Genomic DNA, 17,148 nt, shown 5'->3' with positions numbered 1-17,148 from the left:
TTGCTCTCTTAACAGGATTCTAAAACACCTAGAGTCAGTTTTCTTGTAACATTGAAATGCAATTTAAAATTATACTAATTAAAGAAATCAATACAATATGAATTATCTAAGACTTTTTTTCTTCAAAAAATATTTTCTTTAAATATTGTCTCACAAGATGCAGGTGGGGAACCAGAGGCTTGAACCAGGATCTTTGCGCCATGTGCTCTTAACCCGGTGCGCTACCGCCTGCCCCCCCCCCCCCCGCCAATTCTTTTTTCCTCGAGAGTTCTCAATTACTTAGTGTAATTTTTATACTTTACATTAAAATATACCTCACAAAAATTTGCCCCATATTGGAGTCATTATCGTTTCCCCATGAGAACATGTGTTTCTGTCAAACCAGAAAACATCAGAAAAGCTTAAAGTTAGGACGCTAATTACGCCTTTTTTATTTTAAGTTAGTGTCAGGACAACTTCAGAGAATAAGCCAGAAAGCAAGAGAGTGAGAAAAGGAGACCACAGCAACAAAGCTTCCTTCAATACAAAGGAGGCCAGGCTTGAAGCTGGGTTGTATGCACAGCATAGCAAGCATCTTACTAGATCAGCTAGCTTTCTCGCCCTATTTTATAGGAGAAGAAGGAAGAGGAGAAGGAGGAGGAGAAGGAGAAAAGAGAGAAAGAGAAAGAGAGAAAGAAATAAAATGGAATTAAATGAAATCTGTATCTTCTGTGAGGGGCCCAAACTGATAAGTAAAAATGGCAGTCTCCTCACACCTAACTACGTCAACATGAAAGTCTACAGGAATACTTAATATTTTAAAATACTACACCTAAACTACTAAAAATATTAGTGTTAATACTGTTAACTTCACATGTAACAAACAAAACAAACTTTAAATCTAAAATAGTAGAGTATTTCCATGGAAATTTACTGAAGGACTTTACAAAAAAAATATTACAACAGTAAAATCCAAAGTGGAAAATAGTAATTACTTAGTAAATGATGTATAAGCAAGTGGCTATGCATTCCAAATGTAGGGCTGGGGAGATAGTATAATGGTTACGCAAAAGCCTTTCATGCCTTAGGTTTTGAGGTCCCAGGTTCAATCTCCAGCACCACCATAAACCAGAGAGCAGTGATCTGGTGTTAAACAAAAAAGAAGAAAGAAAGAAAGAAAAAAAGAAAACTGAATTTAAAAAAAAACATTCCAAATATGTAAAATTAAACTCTTTACCTCACATCATTAAAAAAAAATACAGATAATAGGTGTTATAAGGTGAAAAATAAAACTAACAATATTTTAGAAAAAATATAGATTGCAATTTTTTATAATACAAATGTAAAAAGGCCTTCTTTAGCAAAGTAAGTAATCATAGTAATAAGCTGGGATTAGGAAATAGTTTAGTAATAGAGTACAATGTTTGCAGATATGAGATACCAGGTTCAGCCCCCAGCATCTGATGCCAGAGATGAGTGGTACTCTTTAGTCAAGCTCTCTGTTTTATTAAAAATAAATTAAGTATCCCCATTAAAAATTAAAAGATATGTTTTCATATTTTTAACAAAGCCATGTATAAAAGTAAAGCTCACAAATAAAATAAAATTAAATACAAGTGACTGACAAGGGAAAATTATTTATTAAAAGATAGGCTGACCTGAACTAAATTTCCTAATTCTCAACAAAATATACAAACATAACCCACAAAAAAATGACCAATATAAATGGAAAAATACTAAAATAAGAAATATAAATAGCTATATAAATTTTTGTGTATGTGTGTATGTGTGCACCGAACTTAGCAACAGAAACAAAAAGTCTATTAAAAACGGGAGGAAGAACCAGACTCTTCACTAAAGAAGATATTCAGAGGGCCAATAAGCATATGAAATATACTCAAAATCCCTGATAGTCAGAAAAATGCAGATCAAGGTGACAAGGAGTTAGTTACTACATCACACTTGGGAGAATGGCCTGTACCAAAAATGATAGGAACATGTGCTGGGGAGAATATGTAGATAAGAGAACGCTTCTACATTGTTGGTGGGAATGCAAATTGATTCAGCCCTTGTGGGGAGAGTTCTGGAAACATTCAAAATGTACCTGTCATACCCAGCAATTCCTCTCCTGGACATTTCTGCAAAGAAGAAAAGAAAAACCTATCCAAAAAGATATATCCATTATCATGTTCATGGAAGTGCTATTTGTAATAGCCAACATTTGGAAACAACCAAAGTGTCCAACAATAGGTGAATGGTTAAGGAAGCTATAAAATATATACACAGACCAACGCCACGATTGCCACCTCAACATGCTTCACTTCAGACTGTGTCCAGAGACTTCACATGTGGAATGACAACCTTTCAGCTTCATTACTCGGGTGAGACCTTTCCTTTCATAGTATACTCTAATTTCATCTCAGGTGGTTCACTTTCTAACAAAGTCCCAAAACCTAGATATACACCAGTTTCTGTGAGAGAGAGCATATCTTCACACGTATCTATAAACTACTGCAAAATATATACCTGAAAGCAGAAGTACACTAGAGTTTGCAGTGAGTACCTCCCTAACACTTCCTCTCCACTATTCCAAGCTTTGGGTCCATGATTGCTCAACAATTTGTTTGGCTTCGTATGTCAACTCTCTTTTCAGTCACCAGGTTCCAGATGCCATCAGTATGCTGGCCAGGCTTCCCTGGATTGAAGACCCCACCAATGTGTCCTGGAGCTCCTCTTCCCCAGAGACATACCCTACTAGGGAAAGAGAGAGGCAGACTGGGAGTATGGACCAACCAGTCAACGCCCATGTTCAGCGGGGAAGCAATTACAGAAGCCAGACCTTCTACCTTCTGCAACCCACAATGACCCTGGGTCCATGCTCCCAGAGGGATGGAAAATGGGAAAGCTATCAGGGGAGGGGGTGGGATATGGAGATTGGGTGTTGGGAATTGTGTGGAGTTGTGCCCCTCCTACCCTATGGTTTTGTTAATTAATCCTTTCTTAAATAAAAAAAAATATATATATATATATATATATATATGTATATATATATATATATATATATAGTAGTATACTACCCAGCTCTAAGAAACAAGGGCATAATCTCTTGTTACAAAATGGTTGGGATTGGAGTAGATTACATTGAGTGAATCAACCCAGAACAAGAGGACAAATACCAGGTGAGTTCACTCACAGATGGTTACCTAAGAAACAAAGAAAAAGACAAGACAGGGTGAATCTTCAATAGACTGTATCTACTGTGATACTCAGAAAGGTGAAGGGAGAAGTACCAGTCAGAAGCTGGGGAATCTAAATCCATTTGGTAGACAGGATAATAGTTTGGTAGAGAGTCAAATGTACTGATACCTATGTTGGGATAATGTACCTTTGTGAAAATAATCCTGTAAATCAACATTCCCTCAGTAAAGTGAAACTAGAGATAGGGAAATTGTGTAGTCTGCTAGAACACTGAAGCCCCAGAGGTGCAAAATTCAATTACGGACAGCACTTTTAAGCCAGAGCTGAGCAATGCTCTGGTTCAGAGTCTTTCACTGTTTTTCAGCCCCCTTTCATTTTTGTCTCATAATAAAATTAATCTTTTTTAAAATAAAAATATAGTGAGAATGGAGGTGTAAAAATTACTTCATATAAATGGCTTGCAAACTCTTATGATGCTAACAAGCATGTGATTTTTTAAATGGAATACTATTTTTTAATTTTATTTACTTTTATTATTGGATAGAGCTAGAAATTGAGAGAGGGGAGATACAGAACGAGAGTGGCAGAAAGACTTTTGCAGCCCTGCTTTACCACTTGTGAAGCTTTCCTCCCGCAGGTAGGGACCAGGGGCTTGAACCTGGGTCCTTGTGCACTGTAGTGTGTGAGCATAACCAGATATGCCACCTTCTGGCCCCACAAGCATGTAATGTTAACTCTCAAACTAGGCAGAGAAATTTAAATTAATGTAGCAAGACAGTATAATTTCTGACTCTTGAAATTGATAAATATGAAGTATTGACCAATGTAAATACTTTAAGATAATACGGATTAGTACCATTTAAAAGTAAAAGTGAGAGACCAGGCAGTGGCACACCTGATTAAACACATGTTACAGTGAACAAGGATCCAGGTTCAAGCCCTTGGCCTTCATCTGCAGGGTGAAAGTTTCATGAGTGGTTAAGCAATGCTGCGGGAATCTTTCTCGCCCTCCCCCTTCCCTTTTTATTTCTGTCTCTACCCAATACACTGATAAGTAAATAAATAAGTAAAATATAAAAAAATAAAATGAAAATTTCTTTAATCCTTACTTTCCTTAACCTTGCACATCTATTTCAAAAGAATGTATCTAATATACCGAAGATTGTACTGGGGCAGAGGAAATGGCTCCAGCAAGTAAAGATAATAGATTATCACCTGTGAAACCCACGATCCAATACCAAGCACCACACAGGAGCATGAGAAAGACCACCAAATTCTACAGATGGTAGAGCAGTGCTTTATTGCATCCCCTTCCAGCCCCCTCCTCCCTGTTTCTCACCCCCTCCCTTTCTCTTTCTCTAAAAATTCAGGCTAAAATTTATGCAGAAGAAGTAGTTCAGAGGTATCACAAATGCATGTAGCCTTCTGCTCATTCCCTATCAACGCACCAAAAATATATGTGGATGGATGTTTTACTACAGCCTTAAATGTGTAAGAGGATCTAAAGCCACTCCCAACTTCTCTGTTTGTAACAGGAAAGTATACATCAACATTGTAAGATACTGCACAACTAATTACTTCGTAAAGAGACTGAGTCAGTTAGTGTTCAAGTTTAAGAATGCACAATGCATAAAGGTTTGTGAAAATAATTCAATAAAATAAGTATAGTAAGATCACATGCTCATTTCAAAATAACATTACAAAGCGTAAGTACCTCATATAAACCTTTTAAGACTTCAAATCCTTCTATATTTAATAGTATAGTCACTATAAAAACCAAAAGGGGGTGGGAAAGTCTATAAACAAGTCTATAAATGGGGTCAAGGGGCCAGATGGTGGCAAAGTGCCAAAGTTACCTTGTGTGAAGACCAGGGTTCAAATCCCTGTTCTCCCCAGTCATGAGCAACTGAGCAGGCTATAAGTAGCTCTTACTCTTTTTCTCTCTCTCCTTGTTCTATTACTCTTTGTCTCTATCATAATTAAGAAAGAAAGAAAGATAGAAAGAAAGAATGGAAGGAAGGAAGGAAGGAAGGAAAGAAGGAAAAAAAAAAAAAAAAAGGAAAAATGCCCCTGAAAATAAAGACTAGAGGAATCATTTGGAACTAGAGAGATCAAATATACTAGGTAAAAGGGTAATGTGGTCATAGTATACTAGTATATATTGATAGTATTTAAGTTTCTTACTGGTTATTAGCAGAAACTGAGAATACTGAACTTCAGGACCAGACAGGGCATTCATAGTATAGATTTTATGAATGAGAGTTCTATGACCTATCTGCTTAGAAAAGTATTTACCAAAAAAAAAAAAAAAAGGGAGTTGGTCAGTAGCGCAGCGGGTTAAACGTGCATGGCGCAAAGCGTAAGGATCCTGGTTCAAGCCCCTGGCTCCCCACCTGCAGGAGGGGTCGCTTCACAGGTGGTGAAGCAGGTCTGCAGGTGTCTGTCTTTCTCTCCCCCTCTCTGTCTTTCCCTCCTCTCCATTTCTCTCTGTCATATCCAACAACAACGACATCAATAATAGCTACAACAATAAAACAACAAGGGCAACAAAAGGGAATAGATAAATATTTGAAAAAAAAGGTTAGCTACCTTATATAACTTTAAGATACTGCATTCTGGAAGAGATATAGTACAAATAAATATGCTTTCCTTATTTTAAATTTAATTTAATTTAATTTGAGAGGACAGAGAAAAATTGAGAGGGAAGGGGGAGACAAGAGGGAGACAGACAGAGAGATACCCATAGCACTGCTTTACTTATGAAGCCACCCCTCCTGAAAACAGAGACCAGAGGATTAAACTTGGTCCTTTTTCATGGTAATGTGTGCACTCAACCATGTGTGCCACTGCCTGGCCTCATTACTCATCTGTGGTGCAAGAAATAAATCATACACAGTGATTATTCTACAATGCAAGTGCATATAACTGCAAAGCAACAGTATAATGGCAGTAGCAATATTCTAGTAAAAAAAAAATCTTCTACAAGAATAATCAACATGGGGGCTTGGTGGTAGCATATTCAGTTGAGCACACATGTTAAGTTGCTAAAGGACATAGTTTGAGATACCCATCCCCCAACTGTAGGAGAGAAGCTTCATGAGTGGAGATGCAGGAAGAGGTGATGAAGAATTCCCTTTCTTCTCTTTCAATTTCTCTGTCTTGTTTAATAAAAAGAAAAAGCAGAGAAAGAAAAAAAGGAGGGTGGCAGGAATGGCCATTAGGAGTGATAGATTTCTCCTACAGGCACTGAGCCCTAGTGATAACCCTGGTGGTATGGTAATTAAAATTAAAAAGTATCATTAACATAAATAATTTTATGGCAAACGCTAGAAGAAGAATTAGCATAAAATTATTTGTGAGATAGCTCACATATTTTATCTGTCTTTGTATATATCAAGCACTAGGAGTAACATAATAGTATTTCTTGCAGCTGGAGGAAGTACATTTAATTCCCTCATATTCTCTATATACAGAAGCAGTGAAGCATTTTATATGCTTCACCTATAAAGTCTGCCCAGTGAGTGGATTTATCTGTAAAGGAAACAGTCAACAGAGATTCTAACTTTCCCTTTCAATCTACCTTGGCCACCTAAATTCAACCATATAACATAGCTATCATTATACTGTGGACCCCAAGTGCTGATTGATTTGTGTCTGTACTGTTTTGTCTTTTTTTTTTTTTTTTTTTAATCAGAGCACTGCTCAGTTCTTGTTTAGAATAGTGTCTGGGATTGAACCCAAGACTTCTAGTGCCTCAGGCACAGGAGTATTTTACATAGCCATTACATTATTTCTGAGCCCTTACTTAGTTTTGATGCTCAATTTATAAATTTGTTGTTACTAAAATGCTAGTAATTTCCAACTGACACAGCTTACAGGTAAGAGAGCACAGAACAAGTGGCATTTGTTAACAAGTTCCTGTGATTTTTTTTTTTTTAAATATAGTATAGTGAGAAGAGAACAGTGACTCAGGCTCTGAATTATACCTCTGTGGCTTGATAATTGCACCTCTCTTATACCCATCCTCCTAATCTCAGAAGTAGGTGTAAAACTCACTCCACAGGGCTCCTATAACAAAAATACCTGGCATAATGTCTTTGTTATATCCCTAGTCAGACACCAGTCACAATCAAATAAATAAATAACATCAAGAAGAATAAGTTTATTCCCCATCCTATAATATCTCTACAATGTTTTGTCTGGATCATAATTAGAACCAACTATTCACATTTAATGTCTAAATAAAATACCCAGTAATCAAAGTATAATCAAAGCAACAATAACAAAGTATATATAGACTTCCAAATAAACAAATATCATTTTAAATAATATTATCCAAGTTTGGAGAGGCAGAAGTTGGAAAAAAAAATCACAATAGCTGTTGGTATGCTTCTAAAATTCTGCTTCTAAGACCCCCTTCTGTTTCATTGGTTTGATCCCCCCTGCTTAATACTGTATTCTGTTTGCATAGCCACTGTTGACTGAAACCCCCCCTGCCTCCAGGACATTGGTTTAATCCTAACTGGTTCGCTTTTCCCTTCTCCCCGCCCCCTATCCTACGTACTTCCTTGTTCCTGACTCTTCGCCTCAGGAGAGATGCAGGACAGAATTGTGTTGTGATTAGAAGAGATTAGATTGTTGAACGGCATCCCCATTCATCAATAAAGAGATACTGCTTCCCAGCTCAGCCATGAGTCCCTGGTCATCTCTCTCTCCCACCCGCGAAGCTAACACGGTAAATAGCAATCTCAGTTGCTCCATACTTTAATGCTTTAATACTTGAATTAGTGTCCTTAGTAATAGCAAAGCTATTCTTGGGAAACAGAAAATACAGATATTTAAGGGCCAGGCGGTAGTGTACCAAGTTGAGTGCACATGTTACAGTGAACAAGGACCAGGTTTGAGCCACCCATCCCCACCTGCTGGGGGAAACTTCAAGAGTGTTGAAGCAGTGCTACAGGTGTCTGTCTGTCTCTCTCCCTATCTCCCCCTTCCCTCCTGATTTCTGCTCTACCCAATAAATAAATATAACAAAATACAAATATTTATGTCTAATACTGTATTTTATTTAAAAATATCAAAACATATCCATATGAGAATATGTATAAAATAGCATACATCAATAAAAGTATCTAATTATCATAACATTTAAGATATCTTTAATCATATGGATAAATACTATAAATGTTAAATAGTTTACACAGTTGAATACTGTGTAAAATACATTTTAAAAAGACTAATGAAATTATTAAAAAAGAAAAGAAAAATATGTATTTAAAAGTTATATTTTTTTAACCATCATGTTATAGACATATACATATCAAATTTCTTTTCAAATGAATTCTAAAAATTGTTTCCACAGAAAACATCTTATGTCAGTCAAAAGTATCATCACCCAACCCTCTTTGCCACTGATGACAGAAATTACCAGGTAGACACGGTAGATCTCCATTACCTAATTATCTAATACATAGGGGTTTGTTTTTCCTTTCAATTTTAAATTTCTAGTGTGTGTGATTGCATATGTACTTAAATGCTTTTTGGTACTGTGCTAAGCAGTAACTATAAAGTAACAAGAAGATATTATGTCTTCTTGGGTATTTAGATAACATATAAAGTGCTCAGTTACACCACTGAGTTTTAATTGGCTCAAAAGGCCCATTTGTTGCCTAGTGACAAATATATGCCAGTTAGTCCTATATCACTTAAGCCATGTATAATTACCTTTCTAAAGAAGAGAAATTATGACTCTAGCATTTCCTAAATCATAAGGGAACAGAGTTCCAAGTTTTATTCTCACAGCAAAAAAAAAAAAGCTACTTTTGAAAAAGTGTAATGAAAACAATACAATAACTACTCTGAGTAATTCTGGTTCTTTTTTTTTTTTTTGCATTTGAACTGAACTAAAAATGATTTAAATTCACTAGGCAAACTGATTGCCAATTTAGACTGTTTTTCTCAGCATGCTTCCAAATTCTAAGGCTAGCTCTTTTAGAATGGCTTATTTTTACTCTTACAACTCCTTCCAAGATAAAATATTCCCTGCGTTGGCAAAATTAAAACCTAAAATAAAAGCTACCTTGACTCAGAGGATTACAGTATCGTTTATACAAACTGGATATCAAACAGTTAAAGTGTGAAGCTTATTGTGCATGTCTGACTCAACCCCAGGGCCCTGCAGCTTTAGGCACAGTTCAGGAGCTATGGAACTGTTTTATGAGAGCAAGGAAGCAACCAGATGGAAAAGGTATGCTTGATTAATGGGGTGGGGAGGAGGCGTGGCTCTGGCTCTGCAACACACAGTAAAGGACTACAGACCTTTTCCATACCAGAGAAAAGAACAGCAAAAGGGAAGAGCAAAGTGGCACAAGTAGAGAAATAAGCCTTGCCTTACCTTGCTTATTGTACTAGCAGCAAGGCTAATGCAGAGATTTAAGTGTGCTTCCTTAGAAAAACAAATGGAAACAGCTTAATTTTCTTTTTTCTTTACCTTTTCTTTTCTTTTAAGATCCATACAGGTAGGCAGAGAGAAAGAAAGCATAGGAGAGGAAACAGACAGAGAGAAAGAGAGAACATGAGACCACCACAACAACGTTTCCTTCAATGTAGTGGGGGCTGAGCTTGAACTAGGGCTGCATACATGACAAGGCAGCACACTCTGTTGCTAGTTCACCAGCCTAATTAGTGATAATACTGAACTATTTCACCAACCTAATTGCCACCAGAGTTATCACTGGAGCTTGACGCCTGCAGGGTGAGTCCACATCTCCCGGTGGCCATTTTTTCTTTTGTTTTAGCCTCTTTCTTTTATTTAATAGGAAGGAGAAAAATTGAGGTGAGAGGGAGGGAGAGAAGAAGAGGGAAAGAGAAAAAGATCTGAAGCACTGCTTCAAAGCTCATCTGGAGCTTCCTCCCTGCAGGTAGGGACTGGAGATTTAAAACCCAGGACCCTGGGCATGGTAACGTGTGTTCAACTCAGTGTGTACTACCTGGCCCCCAAGCTGAGTATGTTCTTGATGGATACCCTTTCTTTTAACTGTAGGCAAAAAGTCTGAATATACTCAGAGAATGCTCTCTAAATCTAGATTGAACATGCAAATGCTGGTGCAGCTGAAAAATACTGATTCTTAAGAAGAAGATCATCAGTAAAGTGGGAAAAAAGTAGATATAATAAGCATCATGGATTAAAGGTCTCCCAACCACTCCTCAAGGAAAAAGAGGAGAGTTTAGGACTATGACCCTTGTGATATCACCACAAATTACACTTATAAATCATATTGACAACTTATATGATGTGTGTGCTACTGTATACACACGCATGAAAGCATGATGTATCTTCTCAACTAACCTTCCTGCTAACCCTTCAAAGTTCTTTGAGTAATACAATAACAGAAGTATCTGAACATGTATTAGCTCAACTAATCTTCATCCACTACCTTGAAGTCAGATCAATCAACAGACTTTACCTGGAGACGAGATGGCATTAAAGCCTTATACTAAATGAAAATTTAATTCCAATTAGCATAGTCAGACTGAATTAGAAACATTATTCCACACATTTTGTTATACCAATTTTAATCTGCACTGAAGCATAATCTTTGAAATCCAAAGAAAATACCTCAGAGCAAATTAATTTGAATGATAGATCATCCAAGTTTCACTAATTTCAAAACAGAATTGTGTCTAAACTATCTAAATACTTAAAACTACTTATATTTTCAAACCATGTGTCCTAAGAAATTCTTTATAATATTCAAGAAATCTTTCCAAATGAACACCTGAAAAATAAAATTTATCAACATAAAGAAAATCAAAGATTTTTCTACAGTAATAGTCTCTTTCAAGCTAAGATCTCTCATTTCATATCCCAAATATTGACAGAATGTTAACTGTCATGATTCAAATACATACATATGTATACATACACACTGCTATACACACATCTACAGATTATTAATATAAAAAGATAATTTTAGGGAGTCGGGAGATAGCACAGCGGGTTAAGCTCACATGGCACAAAGCGCAAAGACCAGTGTAAGGATCCCAGTTCGAGCCCCCAGCTCCCTATCTGCAGGGGAGTCATTTCACAAGCAGTGAAGCAGGTCTGCAGGTATCTATCTTTCTCTCCTCCTCTGTCTTCCCCCACTTTCTCCATTTCTCTCTGTCCTATCCAACAGTGACAACATCAATAATAACAATAGTGATAACAACAACAATAAAAAAAACAAGGGCAATGAAAGGGAATAAATAAATATTTTAAGTAAATAAATAGAATATAATTTTATACTTTCCTTTTATACCTTTATATTTATACAGTATAGTTCTCTATCAACTATACATGAAACTTTGTAATATACACAAAATATACTTTAAATATAAGAATTCAGTTCTGTTTTTAAGATAACAGTCTGTTTTCTAGCTATTCAAATTAGCTACACCATGTTAATTACATAAGGCTCTTCCTTAAAGGGCACATTTTTTAAATCTATGAAGTAAATATGATTATGAAGAAAACAAAAATTCCTCTCTTCATGAATATACAATCAAAAAGATATGCTTTTGTGCAAGAAATCTAAAATACTGTAAATAATTATAACTGTTACCACCCGTGAAATGCAAAGAGAAACCAAATATTACCTACTTTTAAAAATAGTGCAAGGGTGACATTCAATGTGTAAGCGCACAAGATCAGCATGACTCCCCCACACCTATGGACATCTCATCTTTGATAAGGGGGCCCAAAATATTAAATGGAGGAAAGAGGCTCTCTTCAATAAATGGTGCTGGAAAAACTGGGTTGAAACATGCAGAAAAATGAAACTGAACTACCTTATCTCACCAGAAAAAAAATCAAGTCCAAATGATAAGGACATGGATTTTAGACCAGAAACTATCAAATACTTAGAGGAAAACATTGGTGGAACACTTTCTCACCTAATGAAACAAACCTAACTGCAAGGAAGACTAAAGCAGAAACAAACCAATGGGACTAAATCAAATTGAAAAGCTTCTGCACAGCCAAAGAAACTATCACACAAACAAAGAGACCCCTCACAGAATGGGAGAAGATCTTCACATGCCATACATCAGACAAAGAGACTAATCACCAAAATACACAAAGAGCTCAGCAAACTTAGCAATAAAAAAAACAAATGACCTCATCCAAAAATGGGCAAAGAATATGAACAAAACGTTAACTGCAGAAGAGATCCAAAAGGCTAACAAACACATGAAAAATTGCTCCAGGTCGCTGATTATCAGAGAAATGCAAATAAAGACAACACTGAGATACCACCTCACACCTGTAAGAATGGCATACATCAAAAAGGACAGCAGCAACAAATGCTGGAGAGGCTGTGGGGACAGAGGAACCATTCTGCACTGCTGGTGGGAATGTAAATTGGTCCAGCCTCTGTGGAGAGCAGTCTGGAGAAGTCTCACAAGGCTAGACATGGACCTTCCTTTTCCCTATGACCCAGTAATCACTCTCCTAGGGGTATACCCCAAGGACTCCATAGCACCCAACCAAAAAGAAATGTGTACACCTATGTTCATAGCAGCACAATTTGCAATAGCTAAAACCTGGAAGCAACCCAGGTGCCCAACAACAGATGAGTGGCTGAGAAAGCTGTGATACACACACACACACACACACACACACACACACAATGGAATACTACACAGCTATTAAGAACAATGAATCCACCTTCTCTGACCCATCTTGGATGGAACTAGAAGGAAATATGTTAAGTGAGCTAAGTCAGAAAGATACAGATAAGTATGGAATGATCCCACTCATAAACAGAAGTTGAGAAAGAATAACAGAAAGCAAAACTCAAAGCAGGATTTGATTGAATTTGGAGTAGGGCACCAAAGTAAAAACCCTGGCGTGAGGGTGGTTGTTCAGCTTCACAGAGTGGGGGGGGGGGGGGGGAAATGGGATGGGACACAGTCTTTTGGTGGTGGGAATGGTGTTTATGTACACTCCTATCAATTTGTAGTCAGATAAATCACTAGTGAATATGAGAGGAGAAAAATCTATTGAATGTCTCAAACCTTTTGCATCACAGACTGAGTCTTTTTAATACATAGGCTGAGTCTTTGATATGTTGATTCTCTTAAAAGCCTAGACCAGGGAGAACAGAAGCAACCAGTGGCACAGCTATACACAAATAATGTCAAAGGACATAAATTATGGTGATGTTGTCTATGATACAGCAAATCCTAACAAAGGGATATTTCAAAGTTAACCCAATTGCCAAATAATGTGATTATAGCAATAACTATCTATTGTCTTCTTGAACCCTAAGACAGCAGAAACCTCCCACTTCCTCTTTAGAGCCTATATTTCCCCCAGTCCTAGAATCTCTATGCTTCTCTCAATTCATACCAAATGATACTGCATCCACGGATCCCAACCTAATGAGTACCACCTCAGCAGGCTTCACTTCATACTGTGTCCAGAGACGTCAGGCATGGAATGTCAACCCTTCAACCTCATTACTCAGGTGAGACCTTTCCTTTCATAGTATTATCAAATTCCATTCCAGGAAGTTCACTTCCTAACAAAATACCAAAACCTAGATATAGACCAGGTCCGTAAGATAGAGCATGTGTTCACATGTATCCATAAGTTAGGGCAAAATATATACCTGAAAGCAAAAATACACAATAGTCTATAGTGAGTCAGTATAAAATTCCTAATGAAATAGTATCTAATTAGACTTAGATACCCTCCTTACCTACTTCCTATTACAGTTCTCTCACTCACTCCAAAACTAACCTTAGCAAAGCAAGGACTGCAAAAGTTGAATAAGGGCAAGAGACTGGCATACTGTAATGATGACTCTTTAGTCACTATCAGGCCACCCCATCAGCTGGGGCCCTAATCGGGGAGTTCTGAGATTCCCATACAGACATGATGGGCCTAGACCTCGAATAAATCCCTCTCTCCATTGTTTCCTAGCAGTAACAACAAAACAGACCCCTTTGTGGGCCCCCACAAAAGGACCTTGCCGGGAGTCGGGCTGTAGTGCAGCAGGTTAAGGGCAGGTGGCGCAAAGCACAAGGACCGGCATAAGGATCCCGGTTCGAACCCCGGCTCCCCACCTGCAGGGGAGTCGCTTCACAGGCGGTGAAGCAGGTCTGCAGGTGTCTTATCTTTCTCTCCTCCTCTCTGTCTTCCCCTCCTCTCTCCATTTCTCTCTGTCCTATCCAACAACGACAACAACAATAATAACTACAACAATAAAACAACAAGGGCAACAAAAGGGAATAAATAAATAAAATAAATACTAAAAAAAAAAAAAAAAAAAAAAAAAAAGGACCTTGCCCTCAACTTGGATCAACAATGGTAGAGAATGTTCCATCCTGCGAAGGGAGGCTGGACAACATACTCTATGCTACACCTAAGGAAGATGGGTCCTGATATTGGGGCAACTTGGAATGTTCCTACTTATGACCACAGAATGTGAGCTCAGATCTACAGGGATGCAGAGTTTACATATGCTCCTCAACTGAATATGGGCCTCAGACCAAATAAAATCAATAGGGTTTACAGAGGGAGAGAGAAAGATAAGACACCTGCAGACCTGCTTCACCATTTGTGAAGCGACTTCTCTGCAGGTGAGGAGCCGGGAACTCCAACCAGGATCCCTACGCTGGTCCTTGAGCTTTGAGCCACCTGCACTTAACCCGCTGCGCTGCCGCCTGACTCCACATGAACTTTTAATAAGAAATTAAGCTTATGAAATGTAATTAAAATGCCTTCTAATATTAAAAAAAATGTCTTCTTTACTTGAAATACATGTTTTGATAAGATATTTAGCTACCAAAATATTTCAGAATAAACAAAATACTTACTTATACCCATGTTTTATATACAGACAGACAGACACACACACATGTGATATATACACACGTCACTCACCTCAGTCAAGTGGGGTGTAGGGTTAAATCCACAGAGATTACACACTTGTTTCTTGCATTCAGTACAAGTACTGAAGTTAGGAGGTTCCTTAGAGCCTACATTGAGTTCAGTTTTGCAAAGAGGACAGACTGATTCTGATGTAGGTTTTTCCACTTTGGGGAGGGCAGTTTTTTGAGGTTCAGCTATTGGAGGTTTGCTATCCTTAGTAGGCAAAGGTTTCTTTTCAGTAGCTGTTATTTTTGCTGTCATCATTTGTTCAGGTTTGGACTCTAGGTTTTCAGCTACCAGAGCTTTCATTTCCTTTTTCATAGGTGTAACCTTTGCAGGTGTTAGTGCTGCCTGGCCTGTGGGCTTGGGAAACTCCTGAGAAGCTGGTGGCTGTGAAGGAGGTGGGGCTTGTTTTGCCAGCCCCCCTGGTCCACCTTGTGAATGAGATCCAGGTTGACTTGCTGTGGATATTAGATTTGAGGCCTGACTGAAGATTGATGCACCAAATCCAAAAAGTTTTCCAGTCACAGTTTCTTGAGGAGTAGTGGGCTGTGATTTAGGAACATCAGTAATACTACCCAAATTCAGACTGAAGCGTCTTGACTGCTCCTGGGGTTTAGGGGGCTGCTGAGATGCAGGGGTAATTTGGCCAGTGGTAGGTCGTGGGCTCTGGGGCGTCGGTGATGATTTTGGCACTGGTTTGGCATCTGGCTTAGGACTCGCTTTAATTTGTGCTTTCTTGAGTTCTTCTCGCTTTTGAACCGAATCAACTTGTTTTTTATCTTTGCTCTCCAAACTGGACCCAGGATGTGAAACAATTTTTGAATCAGATGCAGGTCGAGGTATGATGTTAGAATCCAATGAGGTGACTTTCTCTCCTGTTGGTGGAAAACTTTGTGAGGGTTTGGCGGTGTCCATTTTTAGAGGAGGGGTTGTTTTCTCTTGATCTTCTGACTGTATTTTGACTGGAATATCATGTTTTGTTGCTGCTGCTGCTGCTGCAGACAGCATGTCTGCCGCTGGCTTTACTATCTTGGGCTGCTTTGGTTTATCATCTGCTATAGGAACCTTGCTCTGTTCAGATGGGACAGAAGTCTCATTAGAAGGAGCTGGCTGGGATGAGGATTCCACCACTGAAGGTTGCTTGGCTGTGACGGAGGGAGAACCATGAAGTGTTGGTTGCTTCACTAGTGGTGGGGGTTTTTTAGACGCAGGGACCTTTGAGATATCTTGTTTGGGTGCCATATTCTTTTTCGGAGAAATCTGCTGTGACTGCTGAGATGGTCTGCTTATTGCTGAAGCAGGGACACTCTTCTGCTTGGGCTGTGGTGATGATGGAACTGGAGCTAATTCACCTCCAAGAGCTCTTTTCATTTGGCAGTTTAAACAGAGCCATTCTTTTATCTAAAAATAATAATAACAATAAAAAATAGTCATTGGTACAGTAAACTGTAAAAACACTGAAATTTATAAATAGTGCACTGCAAACTACATCTCTCATAATTTTGAAAGGTAAAATGCAGATGATATCATTTTAATTAAAATATTTAAGAAGATAACTTATTAATACATTAAAATACATGAGCTCCAGCGAGTAAAGATTTCTATTTTTTACTGTCTTATAATATTAATTTTGGTATTCTTTGCCTTTAATTTACTCCAAGTTTGATTACTTCCCAAAATAGGAAACAATAATAAAGAAAAACATGATTTTTAAAATATTAGATAATACAAATCAGCTATGTTAGATATCCGCTCTATTGATGGCTCATAAACAGTTTTGAGTTATACAACCCAGCATATGATTGTCAAATTACTAACACATTGCTAATCTTTTAAATTAGCAGAACATTACTCCCTCCCTCCCAGGCAACATAATCAAATGTGTGAAAACAAATATTGCTAACCATGCATGCTGGGTTAGAAAGAGAACATTCCGTGTTAAGAAAATAAAGAAAAAAATAATGGCATCGCCTCAAATTATCTTAAGTAACATGATCTAATAGAGAAAATATTGTGTCCTTACAAATTTTATGAATATGCTGTAAAGGCCA

At 37.7% G+C, this 17,148-nt stretch overlaps 1 protein-coding gene across 1 annotated transcript in view; it reads right to left on the bottom strand.

Moving 5' to 3' along the window:
* Positions 1-17,148, bottom strand: part of PCLO (piccolo presynaptic cytomatrix protein) — a 187,410-nt gene that overhangs the window by 145,032 nt on the left and 25,230 nt on the right. Inside the window, exon 3 of the mRNA XM_060195658.1 lies at positions 15,107-16,498. Coding sequence (XP_060051641.1) covers positions 15,107-16,498 — 1,392 coding nt within the window. The remainder of the gene's footprint in view (positions 1-15,106; positions 16,499-17,148) is intronic.

Source organism: Erinaceus europaeus, chromosome 8 (assembly GCF_950295315.1).
Source record: "Erinaceus europaeus chromosome 8, mEriEur2.1, whole genome shotgun sequence".
NCBI lineage: Eukaryota > Metazoa > Chordata > Mammalia > Eulipotyphla > Erinaceidae > Erinaceus > Erinaceus europaeus.
This window is presented reverse-complemented; position numbering and strand designations above follow the sequence as displayed.